Source organism: Meleagris gallopavo, chromosome 25, assembly GCF_000146605.3.
Source record: "Meleagris gallopavo isolate NT-WF06-2002-E0010 breed Aviagen turkey brand Nicholas breeding stock chromosome 25, Turkey_5.1, whole genome shotgun sequence".
Lineage (NCBI taxonomy): Eukaryota > Metazoa > Chordata > Aves > Galliformes > Phasianidae > Meleagris > Meleagris gallopavo.
Genome location: NC_015035.2, coordinates 1,804,496 through 1,823,994, shown reverse-complemented (window position 1 = coordinate 1,823,994; position 19,499 = coordinate 1,804,496). Strand labels below are relative to the sequence as shown.

The 19,499-nt window shown below is 44.5% G+C and overlaps 1 protein-coding gene and 1 non-coding gene across 2 annotated transcripts; both read left to right on the top strand.

The window, feature by feature from the left end:
- Positions 1-40: 40 nt before the first annotated feature.
- On the top strand, positions 41-19,097 carry LOC100539940 (pumilio homolog 1). Its single transcript, XM_010723283.2, has 10 exons — positions 41-392; positions 2,136-2,372; positions 6,844-7,111; positions 7,643-7,772; positions 8,539-8,673; positions 10,101-10,238; positions 11,857-11,982; positions 12,888-13,009; positions 14,355-14,547; positions 17,320-19,097. Exons 1-10 carry the CDS (start codon positions 56-58, stop codon positions 17,449-17,451), a joined length of 1,818 nt encoding a protein of 605 aa, XP_010721585.1. The 5' UTR covers positions 41-55; the 3' UTR covers positions 17,452-19,097.
- On the top strand, positions 14,901-14,986 carry LOC116217446. Its single transcript, XR_004161992.1, has one exon. It is a non-coding gene; the product is annotated as a small nucleolar RNA SNORD103/SNORD85 (small nucleolar RNA).
- Positions 19,098-19,499: the final 402 nt, after the last annotated feature.

Sequence of the window (19,499 nt, the reverse complement as noted above, 5' to 3'; positions counted from 1 at the left end):
ATCTATAGGAAATAAAAGGAACCTGATGAAACTTGACTTCCAAACCAGATACAAAATGATTTTTCAAACTCTGCTTCCTATTACTTTCTCTACAGCAGTTGCAGCAGCAGCAGCTTCAGCCAACGGTGCTGCTGGGGGCCTGGCAGGAACCACCAACGGCCCCTTCCGCCCCCTGGGAACACAGCAGCCCCAGCCTCAGCCGCAGCAGCAGCCCACCAACAACCTGGCCTCCAGCTCGTTTTATGGCAACAACTCACTCAGCAGCAATTCCCAGAGCAGCTCCCTCTTTTCTCAGGGCTCTGCCCAGCCTGCCAACACCTCCCTGGGCTTTGGGAGCAGCAGCTCCCTTGGTGCCACGCTGGGGTCTGCACTGGGAGGCTTCGGGACGGCAGGTAGGAGCTGTGGCTGCTTCACTGGGAGCTGTTTTGGCTTTCAGCATGCACACTGCGTTCTGATGAGACTTCTTTTAGCAGATAATATATTAAATTTGTTCCGTGCATTTGATGCATTGTCAGACATCCTTTTGCTGCTGCACGAAAGCTGTTGAACAGCTCTGGATCACCTCGCCTTTACTTGGATGTGCTTGGTGGAGATACTGGCCTGGCAGGAATTGGCTCCGCAGGGGTAACTGTCTGTGTGCTGACTCTTACTCAGCAATGGCTGAGGAACTTCTGGTGGCTTAAAGAAGGTGGTTTCTGTGCTTTTTTCTGGGCATTGTTTCTGTCTTACAGCCCAAAAGAAGCCAGGGCTTGTGGTTGCAAGAAATACGGAAACTTTCTTTTGATTTGCTTGTAGGGCAGTTGGAGACAATGATTTTTTTTTCAGAATAAAACCAAACCAGAAAGATGTCTGTGGGTTGAGATTTTTTCCTTTTATTTTTAATTGATTTTATTTTTGAAGTAGAACAATTGTTTTAATTGCTGCTTAGTCTTAGAGGTAGTAATTATGTCCTGGCCTTTCCTGCTTTCATCAGTCTGAAGGGCAAGTTAAAGCATGCCTTTAGAACCTGATCCATCAGAAGAGGCCAAGAGATGCAGTGTCCCTGAATCAAGTCGCAGGTTTATTTAAAAGCTACTCTAAATATTTTCCTTAATCCCAGCCTGAAAATGAGAACCATCTTGAATTAAAGTAAATGCAGAATTCACTTCTTTCATTCCAGTTCATTTGACTAATTGAATTCAGTGACTGGTTTGTGCAAAGCTGAGATGCACAAGCTTGTTTTCCCTTGATCCATGAACAAAAATGTGACGCCGTTGCTTCTAGAAGTTATGTACAGTCATGGAAAAAAAATGATTAATTCATTACAATCGTGAACAATTCTACTATTAAATGAGATTTTAATGCAAAAATGATTATTTCTCAAGTGTGTTTGAAGAGGTTTTTATTTCATTTACAAGAAAACTCCAAAATGTTTTTATGTGCTTAACTTAAATTCTGATTTCCATCTCAATAAACCCTGATGCAAACAGAAGTAAAAAAGAAGTGACTCCTCAGCTGTTCTCTAATATAATGAAAGGTGAGGAGGAGGGTTCCAAGGAAATGCACACGAAGCTGTATATGCTCTTAAGTAAAGAATAGGTGAAATCTCACGGTGGATTTGTTTTAGCTCTGATGGCCGAAGAACAAATATGAGGCAGTGCTTGTAGGGAGATCTAATAACTTCCCTTAAACAAAGCAAAGCACTGAGGGAAAAAGCCCTTTGTAGTGTGCAAACCCTTCTTTTCAGGGTTCAGAAGCAAAATGCAAGTGCTTGCACCCAGCAGCCAAAGTACTTGTGTCATTTGTTTTTTTATTTTGTCACTTCCTTTGGGTAGGTCGTATCTTCTGATCTTTTGGCTTTTGGAGCTGTATTTCTGGATGTGTTCTCTCAGTATGAAAGCTACTAAACTATAGGAAACAAAGGCAAGATTTGGGCTAATTATTTGAACCAAGGATTTCTAACTTGACCACCAGCAACGTCTGTAATTACTGCGTTTCGTTTGGGCACATGCACTTCCCTTAGGAAAGCAATACCACCATGCAGTGTTGCTTATAGGCCCTATGATGTTTTTGTCAGGTCTGCAGGCATCTTTAGGTTTTATGCTGTCTCAGGCAGTTTGTTGTCCACACTCACCTCTGCTCTCATCCTCTTTCAGTTGCCAACTCCAACACTGGCAGCGGCTCTCGCCGAGATTCCCTGACAGGGAGCAGTGACCTGTACAAGAGGACATCCAGCAGTTTGACACCTATCGGACACAGTTTTTACAATGGCCTCGGGTTTTCCTCCTCTCCTGGACCTGTGGGTATGCCTCTGCCCAGCCAAGGACCTGGCCACTCTCAGACTCCACCACCTTCCTTATCTTCACATGGATCTTCTTCCAGTCTAAACCTGGGTAAGAGCCACAAAAAGTCTGAGATTACTGCTGCTGTGCTCTCCCTTTGTGCAGAGATGCCAGCACGTGCCCTGCTGTGTGGGTGAGGTGCGTGTGCTCTGCTGGCTGCTCTGATTCCTGCCACGGATTCCCTGCTTTAGCAGGAGCTGGTGAACTGCTAGTGAATTGCAGGAGTTGCAGGACCTGTGTTCTGTGTTGGTGCCCCTCTCGGTAGCTGAGCTGTCAAAGAGGAAGGGATGTGCATTGCTCCCTAAATTCTTCATCTCTAAATTAACGTTAACTTGGATGACATTTCCAGGTGTTTTAAAAACAGTTTTCTCACACAGAGAAAGCACCAATTGTTTGTTATTACCCTTGAGCTGAATAGATACATAGGGACTGATCTGTAAGCTTGTCAGATGTTGCAAAATATCCAATCAGTTTTCAATAATAAGTTAATTAACTTAGAATAAAGCTGCTTCTCTTAACCAAAATATGTGATCTTATCTAGGGCAGTAATTCTAGCTGAGGATTTTCGTTTTGCTTTTGGAAAATTCCCATCAGTATAACATTATCAAAGCAGATTAGCACATGACTTCTTAGTGTTGGTTAAATATATTGCTTCATGCAACTTACATCTCTGAGTTGGTCCAGAACAGTTAAATGCAATAAAGGCTTTAAAATAAAGCATGTATTAAATATAAAGCAGCGCTGATCTGAACTTCTTGAAGCATTCATTCCCAGGCCTCATAAACAAAAAAGATGGGTTGCTCTTTGCATCTGCGCCAAATAATTTAGTGTTTGTTCAGAGTATTGCTTTGTTTTGGTTCTGTCAAGTATCTGTCTGGATTTAATGCAACTTCTGTCTCTCAGAATGCTTCCTACATGCTTGCACACTCTGTTACTCATCAGATAGTGTATTTATTTACTGAATGTGAGCATGATAAATGCTGATTCTGGCTAAAGGTTAGTGTGAAATAGTAATAAATTGGATTTTTGAGATCAGCCTTAAATTTACCATCTCCTCTTATTCTGAGCTTTAATAGAGTTGGATAGAGTTTTAGCTTTATTTATGCAGCTGTATAGTCCTTAAGCTGACAGTTGAATAGCTACACTAAATTAAAGACTAACAGAGTCAAATTCTGGCTCTAGGAGAAGTCTGTTGCCCCTGCAGGCAAACAAGAATGAATCTTAAGAACTGAATCAGAGGGAGGTTAGTCTGCTGCAAGAACAAACACTGGAAAGAAAGGAGAGCTGCCATTTACACAAGTGGACCGTGCCCCAGGGCAGTTAGCATGGGTCTTCCCATTCTGACCTGATGCTCCTTCCCTTGTGGCAGCTGTCAGCCCTCTGTGGCTGACTTCATGCCTGGTGGTTACTGCAGGAGAAGTCTCACAGCTGGGTGTGGGTTTTACCTTGAAATCTTTAGGGTCATTTTATTGTGTTCTCTTTCACTTGTAGACACAGTATGAACGCAGTCACCATTTCTTGGAGTTATAAAATAAGTTTGAATGCGATGAAAACATCACAGGCGTTAGAAGAAGCTTGAGGCAGACTCCTTTTCTGGAATGATATCAAAAATTGTTTGTGATAAAGAGGCTGAGAAGAGTTTCCTTAATACGTAAAAGTGAAAGGACAGATGGGAACACTCAAATGTGGCGTTTGCCAAAAGGGAAATTAGAGCAGCCAAATCCCATCGCTGTGAGGTGTGGAGGAGTTGCTTTGTGTAGTTCAATTTCAAGGTTACAGGATGACTTAAGAAGCTGGTGCTGAGTCCCATTTGCAGTCAGGAGAGGCTAAGTGCTGCTTGTGTGATGGGTTTGGCTTTGTCACACAGGGGTGTAAGAGTTGGTTGTTGGCAGGGCTTGTTGTCAAGATTCAGCTCCTGCTCTTGTGGCTTCTTTGAGAGCTCACAGCTGTGAAAAATGGTACTTGTCACAGCTTTCTTCTGGTGTTATGAAGTGACCTTGTGGAATACCTGGACAATCACGAGTGCCTGAAGTCAGCATGCAGTCCTTACGAGAACTGCTGAGGGAGGAGAGCTGAGCTAAATACACGCTTTAAGCTCAGAGGTGTGTGCAGCATGTGCAAGTGTGCATAGCTGAGACAAAAGCACTGTAGGTTCATACAGTGAAGGTACAGCCTTCCTCTGGCAGTCTGTTTAGAAGCAGAACTGTGCCACACCTGTTTCTTCTGTGCAGCTCCATGTGCTGTGTGCTGTCAGAGTGCTCAGCGTGGGCAGCCAGGTGCTGGCACGGCCTGATGGCTGCAGACAGCTTGCAGACCTTCTCTTGGAGCTTGTTCTGGCTGAGGACACAGGAATGTCAGTGCCAACAGCTTCGTAGAATCACACAGTGACTCGAGTTAAAGATCAAGTCCCAGCCCCTGCCAGGGGCTGATTGCTACCCAGTAGCTTTGCAGGAGGCACATCTGTTCTCTGGGATCTGCCTTGCTGTTCCCACAAGCTTCATCAGTGCTTCTTCCCCCTCCCCCCAACCCCCATGTGTTTTTGAACAGGGAGCATTTTCATTCAGTAAGATCACACTGAAGCCTCCTTTTTACCCATCTTGTGGTCCCGTTTACACGTTAGGGTACAGGAGCTTAAGATGCTCAGGAGTTTGGGAGATGGGTTTCAGAAGCAGTTGTGTTATTAGGAAAGTTGTCCCTGCATGGTCTCTAATTCCCAGTATGATGTTGAACCTTATGGAGAGGCCTTCAGTCAGCACCTCCAGCAGAAGGGAGACCTTTAGGGAAACGTAAGTGGTTTAGCCTTCAAAGTGATCAGGTTTGGCCCTACCTCTGGCAGAGAAGGCTGTACAAAGGATACTTTCCCTCTGAACTAAGAGACGGGACATAGATGGTAACAGCATCAGTGCTCAGCTCTTCCCACTTACAGCCATTTGTAGCAGATCAAGAAGCAGTTTTTCATTTCAGTGTGTTGTGCCATGGCTCTGACCTGTTCCAGGCTTTGGAAAAACAAAGGGTAACTGAGTGCTTGGAGTGCAGCGGAGACTCAGTACACCATTGCTCATTAATTTGCTTTCCTTTACCTTAGAAACTATTGATTTCATACTCCCTTTGCATTTGCTTGTCCTTCCAGCAGTAAGGAATATCACTTAGTCACTTGTTAGAGCTCTGAATTAAAAAATCAGCTAGAGAAAATGCCGGCCACACCGCTGGCAAAGCAGCACAAGGAAGAGATGAGAACGGGAAGTTCTTGAGTTGCTTTCCTCCTGAGAAAGCAGAGGTTTGGCAGCAGGTGGAGAGAAGTCAGAACATGCCTGCCTGCTCAGAGGTGGGGAAACTTAATTGGCCCGTTATCAGATACTTAATTCTCATGTAGTGTTTCCTGCATGGAAGCTTCCTTGAGGCATTGCTGGCAGGGAGTGCAGTTCACTCTGTTCTTATTTTTTTTTTTTTAATTAATATATTTTAATTTTGGACCTGTTGTTTGCATGGCTGCTGGGAGAAGGCCTGTTCTCTTTGCAGATAGACCTACGGACCTTTGCCTTTGCAGGTCTTCCCTCTCCTCCTTTGCAAAGATCACCTGTGGATCTTTTCAAGTGGTTTCCCTTGTGCCTCCCGTCGGCTGTCCAGCTGGCACGTTCCCATGCGATAGGGATATTCTTAACAGATCTCTAGCCAGCTCTAGAGAAATCACACGCCCAAGTAGCTTGCAGCCTTTGGCCAGCAGAGGGATCCCGAGCCCTGCAGGAATGAGCCCTCTGCTGTGCTGCTGAGCACAGTGCAGAAGGGACAGGCAAGGAAATGGCATTTACAGGCTTAAGCTGACTGCTGTCAGCACTTGCAGTTCCCCGGTTTGTGATGGATATTTCCCAGGCCTATTACTGGGTGCTTTCTTAGTATGAATGAAAACGTTTAGTACGTATTTAAAAGGATTCTTTGTGATCTTCATTGCTTTTAACTTACTGGTGTTTATCTGTATTGAACAGTGATTTGTTTTGTAATCTTTGTTTTTCTGCTTGCTTCTTGCTGCCTTTTTGCTGTCTGATTTTGCTTTAATTCTGTCCCTACTCCTGTGACGCTTCTGTTTAGATGGGGTTGGATCAGCAGCAGAGTAGGTGGGGAAAAAATGAAGGTGAGGAACAGAATAAAGTAATTTGAAATCTCAAGTTAGCAAAAAATGCAAGCAGTGGGATTGACATGTATGGTTTAGACAATGCCAACAGAGTGAGGAGCAGAAGTTACTACCGCCTGTTCTTCTCTGAACACTTCAGTTCATCCCAACCTAATACACGAGTGCCATGCTAAGGAGCTGCTCGAATGTATTCCCACCCAAATTATTTTGGGGGCAGTTGGTTTAGCTTGGTTGAGAGTACTTCCCTACTTGAGCTGTGTCATAAATCCGTCTTGATGGAAAAGGAGTAATCAGAAGTAAAATGCCGTGCAAAGGCTGTGCATCCATTTGAAATGAAACAGCCACGGAATTCATTTGCGTCTTCTGAAACCCTTGGGTTTTTATGACTTGCAGGAGGGCTCACAAACGGAAGCGGCCGTTACATCTCTGCTGCTCCTGGAGCTGAAGCCAAGTACCGCAGTGCAAGCAGTGCCTCCAGCCTCTTCAGCCCCAGCAGCACGCTGTTCCCCTCGTCCCGCCTGCGCTATGGCATGTCTGATGTTATGCCCTCCGGCCGCAGCAGGCTGCTCGAAGACTTCCGCAATAACCGCTACCCCAACTTACAGCTGAGGGAGATTGCTGGGCACATCATGGAGTTCTCCCAGGACCAGCATGGATCCAGGTGGGATGTAAAACCTTGCACTGTAGGGAGTTTTTGCGACAGCTGCTTTTTGATTTGACGTGGTTTGCAGCTTGCAGTGCATCCTGGAATAAAGGAAAGGAAGGCGTGAAGTGGAAAAGGAGGTGTGAAAAGACATTAAGCTGGGTGATGTAACACTGACCCTCCTCCTTGTAGACTGGAGTCAAGTTCTTATAGCATGGCTTCTGGCTTCCCTCTCCAAAAAGGAGTTTGCTTGGTAGTCCCACTGGTACAGCTGAACTCATTTGAAAGCTGCCTGGATGTGAGACCTTGCCATGTTACTCTGTTGAGATCTGCTTTGCTCGAGTCTTTAGCATATAGATAATGGCACGTAGGCATACACCTCGTGAGTGCCACCACTCAAGATTTCAGACTGCTGTGATATAGGGCACTTGTTCTTTAAAGACCTGTGTTTTGTAAAAGCTCAGGGTGTGAAGATTATGAGTGGATTTGTGTTAACAAATGCTCTGAGGACGCATTTGTCAGTGGCATCACAGCAGCCTTATATTTCAGGTTTATTCAGCTGAAACTGGAGCGTGCTACCCCAGCAGAACGTCAGCTTGTGTTCAACGAGATCCTCCAGGCAGCTTATCAGTTGATGGTGGACGTATTTGGAAATTATGTCATCCAGAAATTCTTTGAAGTAAGTTTTCGTTTCCCCTCTTCACAACTCTTGCTCAGATGCCTGCTGTCCTGAGGCATAGGCTGAGTTCTTAGAAGCCATGCCATTTGACTCAGGTTGGGTATCTGGCTACACTGATGTCATTTCATTTCCACGTGCTGCTGTATCATTCCTGTTGGGGTGATTGTAATGTGGGACTGAAAACCTCTTCTAAAGAACAGATTTTGCCTTTTGATGTTAAAAAATTGGAGGAATAAATAACATATTGAGGGGACTGAGATCCAACAAGTATTAGTTTTGTCTCAGTGGATGCTGCACTGAGCTGTCAGTTCTCATGTACTTAAAAACAGTACAGACTTTGGAAAGCACTTGTGTTAAAAACACAACAAACAGCATCCATTGAAGAAAAGTGTGTGTTTACATGCAAGGAGAATGAGCAGCTGCTTTTCTCTCCTTCTTGAAACTGGTCAGTTCCTTCTTTACTCAGCCTTGGTGATTTTAGTTTGTTTTTCAATCCAGTAATTTTATAGCAACCCTCTCAAGGGTTACTGCATTAGCAAAGTGGCACATACTCTGGAATTTGTTTCAAATGTGTCAGACATATCAGAGCCAGAACAAACATCTCACTTCTGCCTGTTCAGGTCCATTGAGCTATGGCTGTTATTTTTTTTTCAGTAAGAACAGTGTTTCTTGTTTAACACTTCGGTAGGACAGATTGGGAGGGCTGCTGTGCTGCTTGACCACACGAAGATTTTGTGCTTGTGGTGATTGGTTTTAATCTTTCCAGTTTGGCAGCCTGGAGCAAAAGTTAGCCTTGGCAGAACGTATCCGTGGGCATGTTCTGTCCCTGGCTTTGCAGATGTATGGATGTAGGGTGATCCAGAAGGCCCTTGAGTTTATTCCCCCAGACCAGCAGGTAATTGTAAGTTTCAACTTTAACTTTCTTCTTGATGTTGAACGTTTCTTGCTGTTTGGTGACATGAACTGTAATCTTCTGTTACTCTCGGTTTTGTTTGTGGATGGTGTTCTTTTGGTTTGGTTTATGGTACATCTGTTATGTTTCTTGTGCATGATAAGTAAGTATGTGATACTGTTCTCAGGTCTCATTGTCATCTCCTCGTTCCACTGAACAGCTTATGGCATTGGTTCTCTGTTAATTCCCTGCAGTCAGATGATATAGGCTGGCTGGTGATGGAATTATGAATGTCAGTATGAATGAGAAGATGCCTTAAAATTCCCTGAGGTAAATCGTGCCAGAGTTTTACTTTGGCATATTTGCTGGGATATTGCTGCTGTGATATGTGGGTCAGTACCCTGCTTCCCACAGAGTGAGGTGTGTGAGGAGCCCCTGATTCCCATCAAGCGAGGCACAGTGCTGGATAAGGGCTGATAATAGCCTCAAATCTACTCAAAGCTCATTAATAAATCAATTCCAGTAGGATTTTATTAACAGTGAATTAAGATGAAAAATACACTCTGCAAGCTAGCTGCTAAAGGTGTTAGGAATCATTATATAGGAGTCTTAATGTAGGTTATTAAGTTAGGAAAAAAATACACCACCACCACTAACAAAAGACACTGAAATAGAATTTAGAAGTGAGGGTCAAGCCCAGGTTCACTTTAGCACTATCTCATGGTGGCTCTGTGCCAGCAGTGATGAGGGGCACCACAAACTGGCCCTGCTGGTCCAAGGATTTCCCAGTGTCTTCTAAAATGCTGTTTTGTGAGTGCTGTGTGCTCCTGAAATGCCTGGTTTTGTATCAGTTCCAAGGGTAAATTGTCTGTTTGTGTAACTGTTGAATTCCTCAAAAATCATTTACTGTTTTCCATTTACAAAGCTTTCAGCCTGCGTGTGTTATGTTAGTCGTATCTAGAACTTGCCTGCTTGATTTCCCTAAGTACAGTATAATATAGCTTGTGCTTGTAAAATACAAGTTTTTCTCCCAGTGATGAGTGAAGCTGATCCTTAGAAGTTTGTGGAGTTTGAATGTCTTATATTTCTTTCTGAGGGGAGCAGAGGAGGGAACAGTAAGTGCATAGCAAAGTTATGTATTGGGGCAATAATAGTCTTAAATGTTTAGGCTAGGAACACTTAGGTTTAGGAGGATACTCGTGTAATGAAGTGTTCCTCTTCAGAACAGTGGTGTTGTGGGTGGCTGCTGTACTGTAGCAGGTTTCATCTCAGCCCTCAGCCACTGGAAAATTTCCCTGGGGTTACTGAAACACATGGTGTATCGTTCGTGCCTTCCATGTTCTCCATGTTCTTCTTCTGTGCTTAGCAGCAAAGCTTTGCCTTTATCAGCCATGAATCCTGGTGGTGCTTTCTGTTTCTTTCTCTCCTCCTAATAGAACGAGATGGTACGGGAGTTGGATGGCCATGTCCTGAAGTGTGTAAAAGACCAGAACGGTAATCATGTGGTGCAGAAGTGTATTGAGTGCGTGCAGCCTCAGTCCCTGCAGTTTATCATTGATGCATTTAAGGGACAGGTAAGTCCTAACCAAGATGCTGACTCTCATTCTTTGCGTTCCTATCAGTTCCTTTGCACAGCAATGGCTGTAAGCTTCTCACGTATTTGGGGATGTAACGTTTAGCAAGTGTTAGCTGGAAGGTGAGTGAGCCTACAGTGTGAGCCTAGGAATTCTTCAGCCATGTCTCTTTTGCCATTTTCAGGTATGTCACAGTAAAGCAGCCTTTAAACATCTGTTTTACTGCACCATTTAGTATTTTTGACTGATGGGAAGAAAGCAAGTGTGTTACTAATTTATCTTCTTAGTAAAGGTGGTGAGCAGAGTTTTCTGATGAGTATAGTAAATTTTCATGATGATTCTCTCTGTGAGATGGCTTACAGGCTACTTCCTGAGGGTCTGAGACCAGGGGCAGAACATGAGTTTTGTCTCGCAAAGCGTAGTTACTTGGGCTTCATTATCCCAGTGTTCTGGAGTTGAGTTGTGTAGCTCCTTTGTTCTGGCTGTAGTTGGCTTGTCTTCCATCACAAAAGTGCTGTTCTGGGTGTTTCCAGCTTCAGCTTAATTGGCTTTGGAGAGTGACTTTGAAGTACTGAGGGTTTTGCCACAGGGATGTGAGGATAGCCTGGGGTTATTGTAGCAGGAACCAGACTTTATTAGCTTGTCTGCTCTTGGAACATCTGCAAAAGTGTTGACTTGCTTGGCTGTGTCAAAACAAGCAGGATTCTAGCTGGGAACTTGCTCAGCAAATTTGCTGGTTCACATTTAGCTTTGGACCTTCCCTCAGGGACTTGGGCAAGGCAGAAATACATCTGGGAACTTGGTGGATGGCAGTGAAATTTCTTTGGCCAGCTGTCCTAGTTTCAACTGAACTTTCGTATGCAAGCTTAAACTCACTACCTCAAGACTTTTTTCTTCTATGGTTCATTGCATTCGAAAGTCTATTTTCCTGCCCACTTTACTGAAAATAGTTATTAAAAATTTGTAGTCTGCCTCCTTGACAACAATGCTTGGATTTGCTCTTCTTTTAATTTTAAGCCAGCAAACAGGACTTTGTGCTTTAGACAGAAAACTACACAGCAATAATAAAATGAATAGGTGTCATGTTCTTAGCAACAGATTTTATAATCCTTTAGAAATGAGGAAGAAGGTTTCTTGTTGTCACTTCTGCTAAGCACAGTTAAGACTTTCAAACAGATCCAGATACATGAGGAAAATCCTTTGAGTATTTTTAACCTTTCTGCTTCATACTATTTCTTACATAGCTTTAATTATGCAACTGGCAAGCAGTATGCTGGATTTATTCTTCTGAAACTTTCAGCACAGCTTCCAATAATGCTTGCCCATCCAGGTGTTCTTTATATTAGTCAAGATACTTTACCATTTGTTTCCTGTTCATAAATGGAGAAGCTGAAGCACAGGTAGGGATGTGGTGTGTCTGCAGTCTCCCTCTGCAGCGAGGAAACAAATGTTTGCACTGTCTTGAGCTGCAGTGCTGCAAGCAGAGTTCTGGAGCTGCCATTACCTCCCCTGTCCAGGAGAACCTCCATGTGTTCATTTAATTCCAAAAGGTTTCTGGGGTTCACCAAGACTAACAGATGTGTTGCTGCCTGTGCTTGTCTGTTTCTGTTGGCCGCAGGTTTTTGCGTTGTCTACACATCCATATGGCTGCCGTGTGATTCAGAGGATCCTCGAGCACTGTCTTCCTGAGCAGACTCTTCCCATCTTGGAGGAGCTTCACCAGCACACTGAGCAGCTTGTGCAGGTCAGTGTGGGAATGGGGGATTGTGTGCTGGGAGATGTTTTAGGTTACTCTTCTGTATTAGGGAAGCTAGCAGCCTGTTTGGATTGCAGCTGAGTGTTGCTGGGGCTGTGTGAGCATTGGGTGAGGAGGAGCAGAAAGGAATGGGGCAGGCAGGGAAAGCGTCATCACTAATCATTTTGGTTGTGTGCAAGTATCCAGCAAATATCAATGTTGGATTTGAGTCCTTTTCAAGAGGAAAATTAAGTATTGAGTGGGAATGTTTCCTAATGATCTCAAAGGAGTTGATGCAAAGGGCTGATTTCGTGTAGGAAAAGAACATCCTGAGATGTTCTCCTTCTTGCCTGCCTTTCTTTCTTGCAGTCCTTCTAAGGACTCTTTCTTCCTAGGATTTGTGCATTGGGACCCAGTGGATAAAACACGGAATGAGTCCTGTCCTGTGTGCCCCCATTTAACACATTGGGAGTGGGAAGAGGTTGGGCCTTGAGGTGAGGCATCAAGGCATGCCTCTGGTGCTGCTGAGTCCCTGTGGTGTGGTCTGAACATGGACACATTTCAAATATGAACATAGATAAGAATAGTCTTCTGTAGCTAGAACTCTGCCATCTATTTCCAGTACGTTTTGATATTCTGGAACCTAGAGAAAGCAGTAAATGGAAATGAGAAAACATTGACGTTTCGTGTTCAATGAAGTTGTTTTACAGTGAGTTTTACAGTGGGTACAAAGATGTGGTGTTTTTCCTTCTTGTGAAACTCCAGAATGCATGTTTTTGTACAAGTGGGAAGTATTTGCATGATTTGAAAGGTAGATGTTTTAATTAGAGTTCAGTCAAAGTTTGTAAGAATTAATGCACCTTGATTTGAGTGGTTCCTGTCCAGATTTTCACATGCTTCTATTTCTCAAACAGGATCAGTATGGGAACTATGTTATCCAGCATGTACTAGAGCATGGTCGGCCTGAGGACAAGAGCAAGATTGTAGCAGAAATTAGAGGCAACGTGCTTGTCTTGAGTCAACATAAATTTGCTAGGTATGAATTTGTTTCTTAAAGTCTCCACACCCTGAGAGAGTTTGGACACACGCTAGGGTTGCGAAAGAGTTGGGAGTGGGGTGTAGGAAGGTGAAAGGAGGTGAAAAATAACTTTCTGTTGAACAGCAGTATGTGATTTATAACTGCTTAAAAACTGGACTGAGTGACTGGCAGGGTAGATTTCACTTGTGAAAAGGGGATAAAGACATGAAAGACTAATTTGAATCCAGGTTCTTGAACCTGAGCAGGAGTATTGTGGTGTTTGTGGCTTTTGTTAAGTAGTCACTATCCCTTGGAGAACAAAATGTTACGAGCATTTTGCTGTCTCTGGGGTGCAGTGTCAAGTCACAAGGGAACTGGGGAAATCAGTGTAGCAGTGGTTCTTTGCATCCCACTTCTAACAGAAGACTCCGATTCTCATATGCAAAGGCCTTGTGGTCCTTTTTGAGATACATGCATAATGCATCTCCAGCAAGGTGTACCTGCTCTTAGGGAAGCTGCAGCAGAGCTAGAGCATGGATAGAAGCAAAATTCAGGTACTGTAGGGGATGTTAAAGTACCACTTCCCACACTTGTGAACTGCTGTTGTGCTGTGGGTGCTTCTTGCCCTTTGCACACGAAGGCTGAGCTCTTCACAGGCTTAATATGCCTCCGTCTTTGTGGTGGGTAAGGTAATGTGCTGCTACTTAGGAACACAAGGAAAGTACAGCATTAACAGGAATTAGAAGAGTGTTATCTGAATGCTGTTATTTCAGCCTTTTCCTCCCTGTTAATTAGTGCATGGTGTCCCCTGAGCTGAGCTCTAGTTATGGCAAATCACTTGGTGATTTCGTGATTCAGGCAGGGATGCAGAGGATGAGACTAGCAAAACTCTCCTTCCCTAACCATGTATCATATTTAACTTAGCTCTTCAGAGAGCAGAGACTACTTATCTAATATATTCAGGAATTTTGGAAGTTCTTTGCCTTTGCTAAGATCTTTCATTCCTGATTGTACTTCTCTGTTGTTATAACCTTGGACCTCCATTCCCATTGAGCTCCACTGCTGAGAAAGCCAAACAAAGAACAACTCGTCTGCTTCTCCAGGGTATGCTGTGAGAACAGACATTGATCTCAAATACAGCGTCGCTGTAGAGATGCACAAATAAATTTGGATGAAATAAAACCTGCAATGATCATCTGCCCAAATTTCCACTCAGATCCCAGGAACGTTGGACCTCTCGTGTCACATTATTGCATTTCTGCACCAGCACATGTCTGATGCAGGAAGACCTGCACTTCTAGAGAATGAAAAGCCCAGGAGGGTGGTTGTGTGCTCACCAGCTGCCTCTCTTTGCTCGTTACAGCAACGTTGTGGAGAAGTGTGTGACCCACGCCTCCCGTACGGAGCGCGCCATGTTGATCGACGAGGTGTGCACTATGAACGATGGCCCTCACAGTGCCTTATACACCATGATGAAGGATCAGTATGCCAACTACGTGGTACAGAAGATGATCGATGTGGCAGAACCAGCTCAGAGGAAGATTGTCATGCACAAGGTGAGCAGCTGCTGTCGATTGATAAGGATCCTGTGTTTTAAGAAGTGGCACTGCCACTCTGGTTGCAGAGAGAAAACAAGTTTGATAACTGCTTTTGCTTTTAGAATTTCCTGGGAAGTGGGGTGTTTCAGAGTTGCAGGAAGGTACTAGTTGGTGCATGAAAATAAGAAACACTGAGAAGCTGTTGGACTTAAAACCAGCTGGTTGCTTCAGGCAGTCTCTTCTGACCCAGTAACCCAGTTCTGCACTCATGGCATAGTGAATGCTGATTTTAAAAAAAAAGGCAAAGACTGCTTCTTGCGGTAGCAGTGCCACCAGTTGAGTTTGGTGCTTGGCAAGGTGCCTTCAGGAGGTCTGGCAGTGATGACACACTTGCCCTCTCTGAGAACAGTGCTTGCTAATGAGAGAAGCTTTACATACTCAGCAGAGCTGAGCCAGACCTCGAGCACTAAGGCAGAACTGCTGGGTGCATTTCTGGGCTGCCAAGCACTGCTTGTCACTTCACATCCCTGCTTTCCAGCCCCGATCAGGAGAGTCATGCTGACTGTCTGCTCCATGCTAATGGAGCACGTGTGTTTAAGTGTGTTTTTTGATGAGGGACTTTCGTGGATGCAAGGACTTCACGTTGGTCAAAATGAAGGCATTGGGGAGTTACAGAAGCACTGCTGCCAGTCGTGCCATCCGAGGCTTGTATGCCTGCTCCCCACGGGCAGGAGGCTCTGAGCATCTGGCAGTGTCTTCATCTTCCTGCTCTGTGAACAGCATGCATACAAATGAGCTGATCTTCAGGTGGACTCATTTTTAGGTGTAGGAGTCACTCAGAGTAGTTGCTTTAAACCCAAACCTGCATTAGTCCAAAAGAAATACTGAAAATAAGTGTGTAAGTGGATATACACAGTCCAGCAGCAAAATGACCTGTATCTTTGCTGATCTCTATATGAGCTATGGATATGTATTTAAAAAAAGTCCCTATTGGCAAGTTGTTCTTGTCAAGCAGCCTTGTGAAGAACGTGCTAATTAGGTTATCAGTGGGGCTGTCAAAAATAGAAGTAGGATGACAACTAAATAAGAGTGGCTGGATGTGAAGATTTCAGCAATGTTATCGAGCTGAATGAGAGCCTGGGAAGGCAGAGCACGTTGTCTGATCTTAGGCTGTAAAAATTGCTCTACTGCAAACAAGCAGTTTGTATTGTGCTTTTGTTAACAACAGCACGGCAACGGACAGAACTGATGGTTGAAATTATGTTTTTAAAAGTTTTAGAAATGAAGATAAACAAAGTAGTGTTTATCTAGGGAAGCTTTCCTGTGCCTTAACCTCTGGGCAGCAGCCAGACCTTCCAGGGACTGCAGTGTGGGGAGGGCAGAGGCCATAAATCAGATTTTTCCCGAGTCTGGTTCTTGAAGTTGAATTAAGCAGCCAGTGAGTGAGGTGAAGAAATGGGGTGAGCGAGGGGTGGGTTTCCCATGGGAGTTTTGGTGAGCCCTGGTGTATGCAGGTCATGGGGATGTGTCTGTCCTGGAAGCAGGGGAGGAGAAGGGAGTGCTGTACATCATGGTCAGGCTGCTTCCTCCTCCTGTGCAGTTCCCACTGTAGGGTAAAAGGTCTGTTGTGGCTGAGTTACTGCAGAAACTTGCTGGCAGTGTGGGATATTTCTTGCGTAGTAAGAAAATGAATTACTCTTATGTCTCATTCCTCTGAAACTGTCCAGGAGAGCTTCAGCAGCATGATAGCACAGCTGGAACAGTGCTTTCCCTTGTTTGGGTACTCTTCCACTAGCAGTGGCTTGGCTCCAGTTACAGGAATGACAGTGGAGTTGGAAGCAACTTGTATTCTGAAATAGTACGAAATTGTAATTCCATGGATCTCTGTGTTGTGTTAGGTTCAGAAAGAAACTAGACTACTGTTCAGCCCAGGAATGCTGCGTGCCTTTCCAGCATCCCTTAAACACACAGCTGGAGTTGATAGTGGGAGCCCTTTCAGGCTTGCATCATTTCAGCAGTTCGGCCTGGAGAGAGGAGGGCAGCACTGGCTGCCTGGCTCACAGCGCTGCGGCCAGCAGGAGCTGCTCAGCCCACCAGCCCTCGTGATGCCTGTGGTAACCAGCCCGACCTGCGCTGCATCCAGAGCAGTGTGGGCAGCAGCTCAGGAAGGTGATGTTGTTCTCTGCTCTGTGCTGAGAGGCCTCACCTGGAGCACTGCGTCCTGATGTGGAGTGCAGTGCAGGAGAGACGGGGAGCTGTTGGAGAGGTCCAGAGAAGGGCCACAGAAACGCTCCAAGAGGTGGAACAGCTCTCCTGTGAGGACAGGCTGAGGGAGCTGGGGCTGTGCAGGTGGAGAAGAGAAGGCTCTGGGGAGAGCGGAGAGCAGCCTTCAGTATCTAAAGGGGAGCGACAGGAAAGAAGGGGAGAGCAGAGCTGTGGTGACAGAAGAAGGGAAATGGTTTCAAGCTCAAAGATGTAAGTTAGATGTAAGGAAAAAGCCTTTTACAGTGAGGGTGGTGAGGCAGTGGCACAGGTTGCCCACAGATGTGGTGGGTGCCCCATCCATGGAGGCTTTCAAGGCGAGGTTGGATCAGGCCCTGGGCAGCCTGATGGAGCTGTGCATGTCGCTGCTCACTGTGGGCAGTTGGACTGGATGTCCTGTGAAGGTCCCTTCCAACCTTCGGTGTGATTCCGTGCCTTTCCCGCAGCAGGGCACAGCGGCGTGCAGGGCTGAGCTCTGGGATCGCTGTGGTTCCTTCCTAAGCCTCCGTCTCTCTTTACACCCTGCAGATCCGGCCCCACATCGCCACCCTGCGCAAGTACACCTACGGCAAGCACATCTTGGCCAAGCTGGAGAAATACTACATGAAGAATGGCGTGGACCTGGGGCCCATCTGCGGGCCTCCAAACGGCATCATCTGAGGCGCTGAGCAGCCCGGCCATCGGCAGCCACAACCAGCAGCCAGCCCTGTTCCAATACGCAGCTCGAGGTGTTACGGTTGCTAAACTACTAAAAGAAGAAGAAGAAGAAAAAAAAAGCCTTTGTAAATTTCTTTAATTTTATTATGCATAACATGTACTAATTATTTTTTTTAATTAACTGATTGCCCTGCTGTTTTACTGGTGTATAGAATACTTGTACATAGGTATCAAATGTACATGGAAGGCCACATTTTTGTTCACTGTTGTATCTATATTCCAAATGTGGAAACTTTCAGGGTGGTTGGTTTGAAGTACAAAAAAACACACAATGTTTTTAATCCATCTGCCTTGCAGGCAACTCTTTGCAGATACTCGTTGTTCTCCTCTGACTCAGAAGTCAGCGACAGGTTTGGATTTTAGTTGAACGGCGCGAGAGACGCATTTAATGCTGTTTATAAATATTAAAAAAAAAAAGAGAAATCAACTCGCTATGAAGCTTCAGTTTAAAAAAGAATTAAGTTTTTGAAACTTTTTAATTGCTTTATTTTTGGGTTATTTTCGTTTTATTTCGAGTATAACTTGCTAAAGGAGGTAGCGTAGTGCTCGTTTGGGGAGGAAGATGGACATGGCCAGGAGGGTTTTAAAGCGAGGGTCGGGTGGGTGTCCTTATTTACTGCCTACTCAGTTTGTGTTCTGTTAACGTGGAGAGACACCATTTGATTATTTAGCATGAGGAAAACAAACCCAACTCGGCTTTGGTCTTGCTTCTATAAATATATAGTGTATACTTGGTGTAGACTTTACATATATAAAAATTTGTAGTATTTTCTTGTTTTGATGTCTGATCTGTATCTATAATGTACCCTAGTAGTGGAACATACTTCTGACTGTACAATTGTACATTTGTAAACCTCTGTAATGTAAATGTGGAGAAGTTTGAATCGACATAAACCCGTTTTTTGGTAAGAAAAAAAAAAGAATTAGCAAAACCTGTGCATTTCAGTGTATATTCACACCTTTTATGGTCGTAGCATATAGTGTTGTATATTGTAAATTGTAATTTCAACCAGAAGTAAATTTTTTCTTTTGAAGGAAATGTTCTCTTTATACAGCCTAGTTAATGTTTAAAAAGATGCTTGGTTTTATTTGTCACCTAGTTGAGCGGTAGCGATCCTTTCTAAATGTTATACAAAACGATTCAGTTCAAAATAGTGTTTTTTTGAATCTTACAAAGTAATGTTTTGCTTATTTTGTGACAGTAAGAAACGAAAAGTGCAAAAGTACAGAACCCCCCTAGTTTTCCTTACAATCAGAACCCCTTTTCACCTTGTAAAGTGTGAATCACCTTCCCTTTTTGTACAGAAGATGAACTGTATTTTGCATTTTGTCTACTTGTAAGTGAATGTAACATACTGTCAATTTTCCTTGTTTGAATATAGAATTGTAACACTACACGGTGTACATTTACAGAGCCTTGTGTATATTTCCAATGAACTTTTTTGCAAGCACACTTGTAACCATATGTGTATAATTAACAAACCTGTGTATGCTTATGCCTGGGCGACTATTTTTTGTAACTCTTGTGTAGATTGTCTCTAAACAACGTGTGATCTTTATTTTGAAAAATACAGAACTTTGGAATCTGGCCTGGTGCTTTCTTCCCTCCTTGCAGCCGTGGCTCTCCTGCCCTCTTTCTGCCTCTTCCTGCCTTGCGCAGGGGCCGAGTGGAGAGGATGGAGCAGAGGAAAGTAGGTGTTCATTGCCACCATCCTGGGCTGTGCTCTTGAGAATTGTGCCCCTCAGAGCCTCTTGGGAGCCCTCTGAGCTCCGCAGCAGCACACATCCATCCATCCACCCCTGCTGTGGGGCAGGTTTAGGATGAAGATCACATCCTGTGTGTGAGCTGTCTCTCGGTCGCTGCAGCTCTTGCACAGGGGCAGGGTGTAGTTTTCCCCCACTGCCTCTCCTGCTCTCTGCTCTGTGGTTTCGTTTTGTTCTCAGGGAGGTGGTTGAGTCACCATCCCTCAATGTGTTTAAGAACTGTTTGG

Coding starts and splice junctions, on each gene's coding strand:
- LOC100539940 (XM_010723283.2), top strand. CDS start 56: ATGATTTTTCAAACTCTGCTTCCTATTACTTTCTCTACAGCAGTTGCA. Junction 10,239..11,856: donor TTGATGCATTTAAGGGACAG/GTAAGTCCTAAC, acceptor TGTTGGCCGCAG/GTTTTTGCGTTGTCTACACA. Junction 13,010..14,354: donor AGTCAACATAAATTTGCTAG/GTATGAATTTGT, acceptor TGCTCGTTACAG/CAACGTTGTGGAGAAGTGTG.